General features: G+C 35.6%; 1 protein-coding gene across 1 annotated transcript in view; it reads right to left on the bottom strand.

The window, feature by feature from the left end:
• PLXNA2 (plexin A2) overlaps positions 1-14,476 on the bottom strand; it is a 449,635-nt gene that overhangs the window by 174,185 nt on the left and 260,974 nt on the right. Inside the window, exons 6-8 of the mRNA XM_034414337.3 lie at positions 7,309-7,432; positions 5,524-5,677; positions 1,574-1,670 (exon numbers count right to left, since the gene is read on the bottom strand). Of these exons, the coding sequence (XP_034270228.1) occupies positions 1,574-1,670; positions 5,524-5,677; positions 7,309-7,432 (375 nt within the window). The remainder of the gene's footprint in view (positions 1-1,573; positions 1,671-5,523; positions 5,678-7,308; positions 7,433-14,476) is intronic.

The following is a 14,476-nucleotide window of genomic DNA, read 5'->3' as shown; positions in this document are numbered from 1 at the left end:
TGTACAAAAAAATAAATCATGCCCAAATGTGTTATGGCTTAATATCACTGGCTTAATATACACTTGTTTATCCTTTCTTTAAACATAACAAATTCTTACCAAATCAGGGAGAATGTCAGCACTTCAACCTGCATTTACTCTAGTGCTGACATAAGAAGGAGAAGCGAAGGCGTCTGGAAAGGGACATTTGACTTTTCACCTACTTATTTTCCCTGGGGATAATATCCTCTAGGAAATGAGATGGGAGGGGGGAAATTCCTTTGAGCTGGAGTAGATCAGGGGTAGAATGACTTGGAAGATGGCCAATGAGTGCAGGGGAGTGGGGAACGGAAAGGGAAGGTTTTGGGGCTGGAAGTCAGTGTTGGCTTCGTTTGGAGTTGGGTTAGAATGTCGTGCTTAATAAATAGGAGTTTTTCTTCAAAGACTTTGGTTGAAATGCAATTTATTTGAGACGACCTCGAAACCTGACAGAGAGTTTACTAGATTAAATAAAAGGACCAGTTTTCTCCACATGCAGCTGCAAGATTTTGAATTTTTCTCCCATTCCTGGTCTTCTGGCTAATTAGTCTAGTTCTATAAAAGATTCCAGTATCTCAAACAGATTCTTCATTTTCAAATTAAAAAGTTCAGTGAGCATCCCCACCTCTTATTTGCAAAACACACATAAATCCTGTTTGTCTATCTTTAATCCTCAACTGCAGTCTGCTTTTTCTTTTTCTGAAATGACCTTAAAAAAACTTATTCTAATCACATACATGCAAATTTAGTGGGATGGGAATATTAAGCAGCATGAATGTATTTAATTGCTCACTTATTTGACACATTTCTCACTCTTTTTAGATCTCTTGACAGGAATTTGAACGACACATGCTCTTTAGTTTCCATTTCCAAGATCAAAATGAGTCTTTATGATTTTAGCATGTAAGTGCTGCTATTAGATACTGATACTGAGCATATAATTTTATTATACGGGGCATTGGATATAGTTTTTTATTATGAATTGAAATATCTTGGAATGCCTTCTTACACTTTGAGTGACCATTGTTTTGTAGAGTTCCTAGTTTGGGGAAAGATTTTTCCCCATTACCTTAGCATAAAAGGTTTGATAAAATTTTACTTTTAAAGTGACAGTAATTGAAGGTTTAGTGAAGTACTAGTAACTGACACTGAAATGACAATGCAGTTAAAAAAACAATGTAATCTATTAATTTTTACTTAGGTCATCTGTTTATAGAAATCATGCAGAACAACTTTGAAGAAACTTAAATGTTAATTTAACATCATAATACTGTAACTACATCAAAGAAGAGTGTCTTTGGAATCTAACCATTTTTCTAATGACTGTATTAGATGTCCAAGTGATACCTAAAAAACAATTATCCTAATAAACCAAGTATGGTAACTAACCATTCTTCATTATGTAAATACTAGTGAATCCTAGCTAATAGGTTCTGAGCTTGGTTACAACCTTTTATACACATTAATTTTGCAGTTCTTACTGCAAAGAAAAAAAATGGGCAAACATCTCTATTTAACTGTAAAACATCCAATGAAACATTAGAAGATTTCTTACAGCTGGTGGGCACTGCAGTTGTAAAATTTGAACTCTGTGCTGACAAACATCTTGCCAGTTTCTCTGGATTTCAACAGAAGCTCTATGCCAAACCAGTCTGTGGGGAAAAAAAGAGAAAGAAATGATTAAAACATCATGCGCAAGAACAATATGAACATTTTACAGATGTTTTATGCATTTTAAAATTATCTTTTAAGTTCTATTCCTTCATCTTTATTTACTGATATTTTAAAAGTATTTTTCCCCAATCTTTGGTAGTATAATTGCTTTTTTTTTTTCAAACAAGGCGGGATCAAATTAATGTACCACTATATTAGGCCAATCTGTTTTATTGGAATAATCTGTGGCAACATGTCTACTGTTTCAAGAAGCACCCTGGGTTACAGACTTCCAGTGTGATATCACTGGTTTCTTAAAATCTTCCAATCAGAAAATAATGGTGTCTTTTGAACTCTAAACCTTAAATATTCTGAAGTTTATAAACCAAGAAGCCACTTATCTTCTTATATTTTCTCAGTTTCTTTAAGGCTAGTACTCCCATTATTCTATCAAGATAAGCCCCAGATCAGTTCTTTTCCCTCTGAAGCCATAGAGTTGTGTGAAAAACATTTGAAAATATAAAGTACATTTCTTATGCCACTGTTAATCTGATTTCTGGGACGCTAATGCAGAAGTTTATATAATACTGTAATCTTGCTTAAAATTAATTTGATATTTTGTGGATCATTAATATGGGAAACCCAGCTGTTCCCTTAACATTTTGAAAAATAGTTACTGTCAATCCATTTTAACATTTTTTGCTTGGGCATAGTGTGTTATGCACAAAGCAACTATGCTATATTAATGCCAGTTTAGTGCTGCACTTCTTCTGTAAAATAAATCAGGGAGTTGTTTGCATTTCTATAGCCCAGAATTTTTTCATGTTGCCCCAAGAATATGGGAATACACGGTACTGCTAGAATGTTTTTAACTACTGATGTAGTTAAAATTGATAGGTAAAATCTTGAATATTCAATGTTAATACCATATACCTATGACAGTACACAAAGAAAGATATTCACAGTGGCTGCTACAAAATTATAGGAATCTATTCATTTGAAAGTGCAAAATGGCTAATAAAGGCGATAATAATTTTGAAGAACTAGGGAAGACTCAACCCTGATGTCTTTGAAAAACTGAAAAAAACTGAAAGAGAGAGGAATGCACCCATTAATTAAATTGAAACATAAATTTACACTTTCTCTGCTGAGTTCTGTTCAAATCAGAAGCAGTTATTGTAATGCCATTCAGTGCCAGTGAAGAAAGATTGGTGGAAATTGGCTGGCAGTGTGGTAGGCAACACCTGCCAATAACCACATCTTTTGAAATAGACAAAAAGATCATTTGCATCTTGAAACTGAATGCCAGTTGCTGATCTCTGTTATCCTCCCTCTAGGTAAAATGGCACATAGCTATGACTGCCATGAATTGCATTTACTTTCGTTTAGCCATTTGCTGGCATTTCTGCTCTACACACTGCCCAGATCTTTCATGAACTTCTCTATACATGCTTATTAAACACTCTCTTCGCAGGAATGGCTACTTATGAACGAGACTATGTAAGAAACAAATTTCAAACAATTAGCTGTTTGGTAATGGTAAGAGAAAAATCTTGATAGCAATTATATTAGCAAAGAAAGAACCCCAAAAATGGAAATCTTCACCCACTCATGGGGAGTGAGTCATACTTTAGAGCATGAGTAACACCCACACTAACTTCTCCTTTTCCCTGCTTAGATAACAAAAGATGGAGACCCCTAATGATAGGTAAGCTTAGCAAGCAGATGGCTTGAAGGCTGGCTTTTAAATGTGTGGGGTTTGTACAATCTGCTAGAAGCAGATTACACCTACCATGCAGAAGGCATAGATGTAGATGGCATTTTCCTTGCCTGCTTTTGGGATTAAAGCTTTGTCCAAAACCAAATGAAAAATAATAATTCCTTTATGAAAAGCATTCCTAGCACAAAGTGGTTTTAGAATGAAAATTAAAGTGAGCAAATAACATGACAAAACATTGCCAGAATGCAACATAAAAGTTCATCATGGACATTTATATTTTATTGTTACAGGTTAGTGGAAAGCATATATTTGCTTGTAGACAGCATTGTGACTGACACCACAATGTCAGCACAGCACTAGATGTTCAGGATTAGGCCTACCAACAAACTGCCACATCTACTTAGATAGCACTATTATAGATCCTAGTAGCTTCAACCATTCCTTTATTGAGTTGTAATCATGTGATATACAAGTAGTCCTCAATTTACGGCCACAATTGAGCCAATAATTTATGTTGCTAAGTGAGAAATTTGTTAAGTGAGTTTTGCCCTATTTTATGACTTTTCTTGCCACATTTATTAAGTGAATCACTGTGGTTGTTAAATTAGTAACATGGTTGTTAATTGAATCTCGTTTCCTCATGGACTTTGCTTGTCAGAAGGTTGCAAAAGTGATTAGGACACAGCAACCATCATACATGTGAGTCAGTTGTTAAGCATTCAAATGTAAATCGTGACCATATGGATGCTGCAATGATGCAATGGTCATAAATGTGTCATAATTTTTTTTCTTCAGTGTCATAATGGTCATAATTTTTTTTCTTCAGTGTCTTTGTAACTTCAAACGGTCACTAACTGAACTGTTATGAGTCAAGGATTACCTATAGAGCACTGTTCGGCTATAATGTCCTACTTCGGTTTACATAACACAAAATAATTTCTTTCTATGCAAGTAGCTAACAATATGACATAAAAGAAGCAACATTAAACAGTAGGAAAATATTTCAGCCTTCCAGGGCATTGTATTGCTAAGTTTGGTAGCATTACAATTTAGTGGAAATGATAGAGAGAAAGATTCTAAGGTGAAGTTATTAAATTCAATTTCAATTCAATTCTGTGCATTACACAGCTACAAAGGTAATATTAAATCTGGTGTGAATAGTTTGCTCGTTTGTTACTTGGTTCTGCTATCTTGTCTCTGAGTAGAAATGTCAGGGAGATACTTGTGCTCATTGCATTTCATGAACTTTTGGTTCCACTCTAAATATACACATTGCCAATTCAGGTAATACTTCACTTACTAAACAGTGAGTTTCTAGTTTATTTTCTCCTCATTTTTAGTCTGTTTTAGGCTGTTTTTAATCCAGGCTGCTTTTTTTTATCCAGGCTCTTAATGGCTTTAATTAATACTTGTACTTATATGTTGTAGGCCATCCAGAAGGTTGGAGTGGGTGGCTATAATAAATTTAATGAAATAATAATATAGACTTTCAGAGCATCAACAATTACTAGGGAACTTTCAAATTTCTCAATCAGAATGGCCAATGTCTCTGGAAATAGCATACACAATCATAGCACATCTGGAGTATACCATATTTAATGTATAGATTGTGTTGTAATAAAATTATTAATCTCCAAAATGTATGGATTCTTAGACTTAAAAATAAATAATGTAAGGTGACCCTGATGGAAATACTCAGTTATCTAGGCAAAAGAGGCTGAAACATTTTTTAACTCCAGGACTACATGATAACATATGAAAGTAATTTAGGCAGAAACCTCCCTAATTCACTGAGCTAGAAAAAAAAAGGAGGAGATACAGTGTATTCAATCTTGTAAGATCTAACTCCATTAGACAGACAAGACCAGAAAATCAGCTCCATAGGAAGGCTTACTGAGATTGGCTATAAGAATAGAATCTTGCATATTTGATTGTAATAGTAACATTTTTGACAGGTGTTTGAGAAGTTGACGGGTGTTACTCTAGAGTGCCTGAAAGTAAACAGGAGGCCAATATTGCAGAAGTCAGCAATAAAACAAATCTAAATCAGTGGGATAATGCAGACCATTACTATCCAATCTCCTGGTTCTTGCTCTAAGTACTATCAGTTTATCACTGAGAAGTCAGCTCACCCTGGTCCACAGGTATGGCAGGGACATCCTTAGAGGATGGAGAGATGCATATAATTTGGTTCCCCAGAACCTGGCCTTCTACTTCAGTGAGGTTTCCAAATACACAAATTATGCCAGGTGACAGGTCCGGAGCGTCATTCACCAACAAGCTGAGCTACGGGAAAAAAATGAAGATAAGAGGCATAAAATAGAAGGCAGTATATATATTTCTTTCTATACTTCAAGAACATCACAGCAAAATGTTTACAGTTTTTTTAAAGTCATTATATATCAGTTGCAATTGGTTCACTGACCTAATACCACAGACACATTGATCTAGTGATTAAAGCACCTATCAAGATACCAGGAGACTGTGAGCTGTAATCCTGCCTTGGTATGAAAGTTGGCTGGGTGGCTTTAGGTCAATAATACTCCCTCAGCCCAACCTATTTCACAGGGTTGTTGTGGAGAAAATCGGGGGGGGGGGGATATAAGGTGTGTTTGTCATCTTGAGTAATTTATAAAAATAATACAGGCAGGATATAAATAAATAAGTTGAGGTGATATTTCTATCATAGCATGGAAGTACCAGGCTTAATAATGTCTTCACTTTTAATTGAAAAACTCTTGCAGGTGAATTCTTGGTTGAAAGTAAAAAACAAAATGGAGGTGGATCAGTTAAATATTTCCTTGGAGGTCTATCCCCACAAAGGCCTCCAATCAGTATAAAGCCTTGATATACCAGACCATTTGGGAAAAGGGTTAGCCATTAAATCTGAATTGATATAATTTGTCCATAATTACATAATTAATATTTTCTCATCATTTGTGCCCATTTACCTCATTAGCATATACAGAATGTGTTATACAGAATTTGGGATGATTTAGCTGTTTACACCCCAAAATGAATGCCCCCAAACCCATTCACAATGGTATGCAAAAAGCTAATCAGCATTGGCTTATTAATGGACACCTCAAAGCATTGTACTTACAGCTGAAAGTTAACATGGAATAATTCAAACTGTTTTTCTATGAAATGGCTATGAAATAGGTCTTGCTTCTGAAAAAACAATGTAATCATCAAATGGAAAAGAAAATAGCTTGCTTACAGAGTTATTTGCTTTTTTACACTCTTAAACATCAATGAAAACCAGAATATACTGTATTTAAATTTTGTTCCTTTTAGAATTCCTCAAACCAGGTCTCATTTTAAAAATGTACAAATGGGAAAACTAGAATATTTGCACTGCATTAAAAGATAACACTTCCAAAATATGCATACCAGAGGAAGTAGGTTTTTTTAACAAGTTACTCAATGAGAAATACACCAAAACTAGATTTCTTAAAATCTAAAAAAAACCCAAATTGATATTGTTGTTGTGAATAAAGTTACTGTCAGGAATTTCAGACATGGAATGAGTTTGTTTCAATCTGCATTATAGGCAGTCCTCGTTTAATAATCACAACTTCTGTTGCTAAGAAAAACATCACATGATCATAACATCACATGATCACAGAACTGATACAATGTCAGTTCTGCTGCAGGAGTTAAGTAACTCACCCACAATCATTAAACAATACATCATACAACTTCTCCACTGACTTTGCTTGTCAAAAGCTGGCTGTGAACCATGCAAATAGCAGGCATTAAGTAACAACTATCTGTATAATTATACAAAGCTGAGGCAGGAAATGTTAGATAAAATTACTTGAGTGGTACTATTCAAGACTAGAGGCGATCACATCCTCTTAGCAATAGAGATGATGAACATAAGAAGCAAGCAATTACCTGCCTTGGCTACCTACCGGAAGGCTATGCTCAGAAACTGGGATGCTGCTAGGTTGAACAAGGACACTCATACACTGGTTGATGCTGGCTGCAAATCGGAAAGGTTCATTGGCTCTCTCACATTTGTCCCTCCGTGAACATCTGAAAGCATAAATAACAGGTACAAGTTATCTGTATAGTCTAATATTCTCCTACTGGTAACTGTCACCCCATAGTACTAGAAAAATGATAACATTTATGGAACAATTGATCATCTACCAGGACTTTATGATATATGCTGCATTTCTTCTAGGGATTAATCCAGTGATGAAATCCAATTTTTTTTTATTACCGGTTCTGTGGGCATGGCTTGATGGGCATGGTGTGGCTTGGTGGGCGTGGCAGGGGAAGGATACTGCAAAATCTCCATTCCCACTACTCCAAGAAAAGGATACTGCAAAATCTCCATTGCTACCCCACTCCAAGGGAAGGAAACTGCAAAATCTCCATTCCCTCCCCACTCCTGGGGGAAGGATATTGCAAAATCTCCATTGCCACCCCACTCTGGGGCCAGCCAGAGGTGGTATTTGCTGGTTCTCTGAACTACTCAAAATTTCCGCTACCGGTTCTCTGAATTGCTTAAAATTTCTGCTACCAGTTCTCCCGAACCTGTCAGAACCTGCTGGATTTCACCACTGGATTAATCTCATTTTTGTGAGCAGTAGGTAGGAGAGATTGCAGAGTGTACTTAGCTGTATTGCAAGCTTCTCAGCAATGTCTTATTTACAATGCCTTTCACTGTTTACTTGCTTTCTTAGTTTTATATAATCATTACTAACCACATGTTATTTTAGATACTTTTACAAAGTTAAATGGATTAGTCACATCTGGTCTTAGTTTCAAACAAGGGAAAGTGCTATCAATAAAGCAGTAATGGCTCAGCTATAAAAAAAAACCCCAAAAGCAGAGCATTAAAAGAAAGAAAGCAGGGATAGCCAGTAAAGTAGAGTCAGATTTTTTTAAAAAAATTTGTGCAGGTTTTTCTACAGAGTTTTAATCAGAGTGTGCTTATTGAGGGGAAAGTTTTCAAAACATCAAAGTTAAATAATAATTATTTATATATTGTACATGCCATATCTCAGACATATATGGGTATCTGAGTTTCATTGTTGGGTAGAACGTTCTATAATATGTTAGAATATGCTGACTTTATTAAAGACCTTTTCTACCAGTAGCTTCATAGTTTGCTTGCTTTTCTAATTCTGTGGAAATAAAGTGGCACCTCTCCAGATTCAAATAGATTCTGTTGAATTTGTAGGGCAGGAGTGGGCAGCCTATCCCACTTTGTGCAATTCCTCCAAACATCATATTGCTGAAACAGCCTTTTTCTAGATAACACAAATCATAGCAAAAGTATTATAAAATAGGTCTCTTCAATCCTCTCTCTGTTATCCTTCCCTTTTGTCTTCAAAAGAAAAGAAGAAATTGTGGCTCTGCCAATCCAATGATATAAACCAAAATAAACACACATGGGCCCACATGCAAAAATGTTACCCTCCTCAAGTGAAGAGAAATTCAATTGTTTAGTACATAAGCATGTCTTTATGAACTTGTATGGTACATGAATTATAGGTATTTTCAGTAGAGAGAATAGATGGAAAGGAAGCAAGTGATTCTAAGACTTTTAGGAGCTAAGGCAGTTATTCTCTAAAGACTTTGGCACCCTTAACTGGGAACAGATTTTCCAGAGAGATAATCACATTTTGAAAGATTATCCGTGTTGAAGCTTAAACTGGATCATTACCACACTCTGCAGACTTTGTATGTTAATTGCTTGAAAACAAGTTCTTAGTCATGAAACTGAATAGATACAATTGGGTTCTTGCCTACATCATTTCCCTAGTCACACTTTTAAAAAAATAAAATAGAAAGCAGTGCACCAGCTACCTTTTAATTAAAAAGCAAATTTCTGGTTAATTAAACTCCTTCTCATAAAGGTGAAGCCCGGATTTATTCCCTCCTCAATGAAGGCATTAGATTCACACCTGAATCACCCAGGTGCTGTCTTTCCCGCACTGCCTCCTTGATTAGAAGCCATCACATGTCACAAGCTGAGTTATGAGCTCTGCAACTGGCATGCATTGGACACCTGGCTCATCACCAAAGTCATTTCATTGCACAAGACCCCTGAGAGGACTGAAACTCTTCAAATCTATCAAGATAAAGAAAAATGTAGAGAAAAGGCTAATCCCTCTTTCTTCTTTCCATTTCCTTCATTATGAGAGGTTAAGAGGTCACTGCACTCATGAAAAGACAACTCTGAGAAACTGCTAGAAGTAATGCTACACAATCAGCCCTATGGAATAAAAGTAATGTACTGTATATGGTGAGGCTAGACAGGAAGACTAGAAGATCCAGAACCAAACACAGTATTAGGTGATGGATGGTATTGTCACAAAAAAGAGAACTAAGAAAAAAAAAAGAGTGAGTGATGAGAGGGTTCCAATTAAGTTATGATACATAACACAGATCAGGGGTCTGAATGCTTTATTTTGGTATTTATAAAATGTTGGCTAATTATATAAATATGTATTTCTGCTTTGTTAAACTTGACATATATACATCTATTATATATACATCTATTAATTATATAAATATACCCAGTGGCAATGTTATAGCTATTAGTAAAAAGTGACAATACTTTAACAAGTTTATTTGTTTTTCTTGATTTTTTTTTTACCTGCAGCAATAGGGCAGCATAAAGGCAGTGCTACCACTGTTATTTCCTTAACCATTAAATTTTAAAGACTGGGAATTCTGTTCCTTTTATTCAGGGTTTAATGTACTATTATGCTTGGACTTATATAATACCTTCCAGCCTTTATTCAGTAGGTATTGCTAAAGTTTGAAATAACCTTATAATTGCATCCTCTTACTGAGTTGCTTTTCTGGTCCTTAGTCTTTATCAGTTTGCAGAACAGAGGCAATGTTGCTGGCTATAGCTAGCCTGCATTTTTGGGAATGCTTATAAAGGTCTGCTAACCATTTTATAGATGTAATACTGGTAATTTTCAAGTAACTTTGCTTATTTGGTCTTGCTTCCTCTTTGCAGGATGCAATGTGGGCTGTGAGACCATAAAACAGCAGTCTCTAGAGGGCTTAGAGCTGTAGGAGTAGAGAGAGATCACTATCTTGCCCAACCATAGTTCAGAACCTTCAAACAAGCATTAGGTTCATATATTTCCTCTCTTAATCACTTTTGGAAATTGCTTTTTTAATTGCTTTTAGGATATTTAGGATATTAGGAACCTACAGAAAGACAAGTTTTATCACACTTGAAGTATCTGCTTCCGTCCTTTTCTGAAAGAAGTTTTTAGGTACTGAAAGGATTATTTTGGAATAAACAGCCAAAGGATGATTAAACATTGATTTTGGAGAGTTATAAATTGATTTAAAGTTGAATTAAGACTTTGAAATTAATTACAAGTATTCTTCTGTGGGCTATTTTGAATTTGATATAAAATATGAAAAACTTGAAATTAATTATAACAAAACTTCTCATGGGAAAATGTTGATTAGAGAAAAACATGATAAGAGGGGATTTTGAAGGTTGGACTCTAGAGAGAACCAGAAAGAATAAAACTATAATTAAAGAAGAAGAGACCAACTAATGCAGAGTGGAACAAAATACTCTTGTGAAAGACTTCAAGGATATTTGGGAACAATGCATGCAGAAATTTGTCAAAATTGTCTTCTACAATAAAAATGGGACTTAAATATAGAAGAGGAACAGGTTTCACTGGACAAAAAAGTCTAACAATGATTTGAATGTGGATATAAAAACATGCTACAAGAATGATATGGAATAAGATGTTACTGTTCTATTTCAAGGTTGCTGACATGCACAAAGAAAGTACTTTAGAAGCAGAAATATTTACTGCACTTTAGTCAGATAACAACGGACAATAATGTAATTCAAATGCCTAATAAAGAATGTTCACCTGAAGTGAGTCAATTACAGTCCAAGAAGCAATAGCATAGCTCAGAGATGTTTCCAAAAGTCACAGATTGCCAAATCAGGTAGTCCAAGGGTCAAGAATCACAAACAATAAGTAGGGACATGATTCAAGAACTGGTTAGCTAAACAGTTGTCTCCAACAAGGACTGCAAGTACAGGGAGCTAATTAAATCTGTCTGCAACCAGCTGGCTACAATTACTCATGCCTGGCCCATTGTTTCACAAGAAAGGTCATTGAGGAACATTGCTATGCTTGCTTCTCTATGTGTCTAGATCCGGGGCTTGGAAGTTGTGCCTTTTCATCTCACTGCTCCAGTGAACAGGAGATGCAGTGAACAGGAGATGAAACACAGATTTAGCTGCAACAACATCAGATTCAAAGTCAGAGTTATACTCTGAACTGTGACTTATAGCAATTACTGGATTTATAAATAACACCAGTTTATGTCTTAATAATTAAAAGAACATACAGATAACAAGGAAGAAAGTTGACTTGGATAACCTGTTTGTTTTGGATTTAAAAGTAAGACTTGTTAAAATTTTGAAGGAGTTTTGAGAAGAGACAAACTGATAAAAGAAATCAAGGGCTTAGACATTAAATTTAATTAATTAAAATCAAGATTGTTAAAAGCAAAATAATATAAAGTTGGGTTATTTGATCAAGGTTAAAACATATGCATTATTATTTTTGGTAACTCTTTTGATGACCAGGACTGCATGATGAGGATTTATAAGTGTTTATAAATTAAAAAATGAGATATGGGAAGAATATATATTTACTGTATTTTTAGAAAAAGTGATAATTATGTTAAAAGTAAAGTAAATGAATATAAAAGTGATGTATTGGTTTATGGTTAATATATATTAGTCCTGGTAATACTTAATGGTTAGTCTAATAAAATTATATTAAAAAATGCTATCCCTGAATGAATAAAAAGCACTGGAAAAGATGGGAACTGTCTTCTCCCCATTTGATAAATTATTCTTCTGTAGTGCGCTGCAAAAACAGGCTATGTAACATTCTACTGGGTCCAGTATTTTTCCTTTTCAGCAATCCACTTCAAAATCTATATTAACTATGCTGCAATTCTGGGTTGATCCCGAATGCCACTTGAACTATGTTCCCTAACCAAGTGGCTTTGGGTATATTGGACCTCTTCCCATAACCACTAGCTAACGCAACTCATGGGACCTGAAGTCCAATGGAGAAGACTGCATCGTAGCCCTTAGCATATTTTTCTGGAAACAATTGTTTGTATATCTAAAAGGTGCTTTTTCAAAAGGCAACTAGACTGGTTCCCCCCCCCTTTTCTCTTGAAGAAGATGAAGATATTTTGCATTTCATCCAACAATCTTCATCAGATTTGGCTGGATGGTGGGAGAGGGGGATTAGTTCTGATAATTGTATAATTGATACACTGAGTTTTTGTTTTTCACCTATTGCTGAGCCCACATTTAATGAAAAGGATGCAGACTGCAAAAGTCTGTTGTATGTTCTCTCTCTCTCTCTCTCTCTCTCTCTCTTTTCCATTTGGTATAGCTAGATTCAGCCTCAGATAAAGCATCTACATTAGTAGACTTGCTGACTGCTCAACAAAGAATCTTAATCTTCGCATGACAAACTTCCTCCAGATGAGGTGACAAGAATAGATCACAAAAACTGAAGTCTTTATTACTAAAAACCCATTTGCTTTGACTTAGAAATAGCATTCGGTGATTGGGGGGAGGAGGAGAGGCGCCAACCATTTTTCCTTTGCAAAGAGCCCCAGAAATATCTGGGAAAAGATCCTCTACTTGAATAACAACCAAAATATAAATACTGCCCAGGAAAAGAATTATTGTGCTTTTATGAATCTGTGAGATTGAGAGTCTAAACACAGGCTCTTGGGTGGAGCCTTTATCTTATTGACTTGCTCAGTGCCTCTTCTTTTTTCATCATACTATTTATGGCAACTGCCTTAACAGAGATAAATAGTTCTGGAGACAATGCTAGTTACAGAAATCCCAGAATGAAAGACATCCTTTACCAGTCTTCTCATGGGTGCTAGCCACTGTGAGATAAAAATGAACAGAAGAAAATGAGAAACACAACTTTCATCCCCTTTGAATTTTAAGGCAAAGATTTACATCATAAACTACCTTTTAGGTGTTGGACACTTTGTACATAATGCACCGAATTGCAACTGCTTAAACCAAATGTGTCTTTTCCTGCTCCAGTGAGATCTCCAGAAGACACACAATTTAAGGGAATGCTGAAAGGTGCTATGTACTTCTGCCACACCAAAACACTGCCCAGCCCTAATGCCTTTCAATTTAACTGAGAAGTTTAGTCTCCCAGGCTGAATAGTGAATGTTACTAATGAAACACCATTGTGAGCTTGCAGAGATGTAAATGGTACCACGATTAGAAGTGTTCCTGATTATTTGCTCAAAACAAACCAGAAATCACATTTAGAGTGTCCTGCTCTGGAAACACTCAAAAGAGATCTACAATTTGTGATGGGATACATGAAAGCCTGAACAACTGGAGGCTCTTCACTTTGAAGCAAGATCTATCAGATGAAAATGAAATAAATCATAGAGCATTTCATGAGCGCAAATATGTTTACAAAAATAGGCACTCTTCTATATAGTATGAAGAGAAAAAAATATTGCCTTAGTATATCTCACATCACTCTGGTTGAGATGACTGGGAAAGAGAAAACAATTATACTGTATATAGTATATGATCAGGAGGAATACATATTATATTTATGTCCTTATATGATTGCATTGCACTTATATCAGAAATATTGAGGCACTTCTAGGTAGAAAGGATAAGCTGGTGAGATAACTGTTGCCCCTCCACTTGGGGGGTTCCTTTCATGTCCCTAACAGGAGCTGGAGCAGAGGACGAGAACTCATCCCATCCCATGGCAGCACATGGGTCTTGAACACAAGCGTGCTAACCTCCAACCCAGCATCCTAACCATGCAAACCACCTACTTCTCCTTATATAATAAATCCTTGCTAATTCTGATGTCCCAACTAGTCTTGGGACTGTTGCCTTATATTTACAGAATCTTAGCAACAGGAATGTTGCAAAATCTCAATGTCAGTTCTAAAAATCTAGACCTTTCCCTTCAGGGAGGCATTTAAGCAAATGCACAAACTATAACTTTGAACCTTTAAGAGTTACAGAAGAAGAA

This window comes from Pantherophis guttatus, chromosome 3 (assembly GCF_059756535.1).
Source record: "Pantherophis guttatus breed Tessera chromosome 3, ASM5975653v1, whole genome shotgun sequence".
Taxonomy (NCBI): Eukaryota; Metazoa; Chordata; class Lepidosauria; order Squamata; family Colubridae; genus Pantherophis; species Pantherophis guttatus.
Note: the sequence above shows the minus strand (reverse complement) of the source record. Positions and strands in the feature narration are given on the sequence as shown.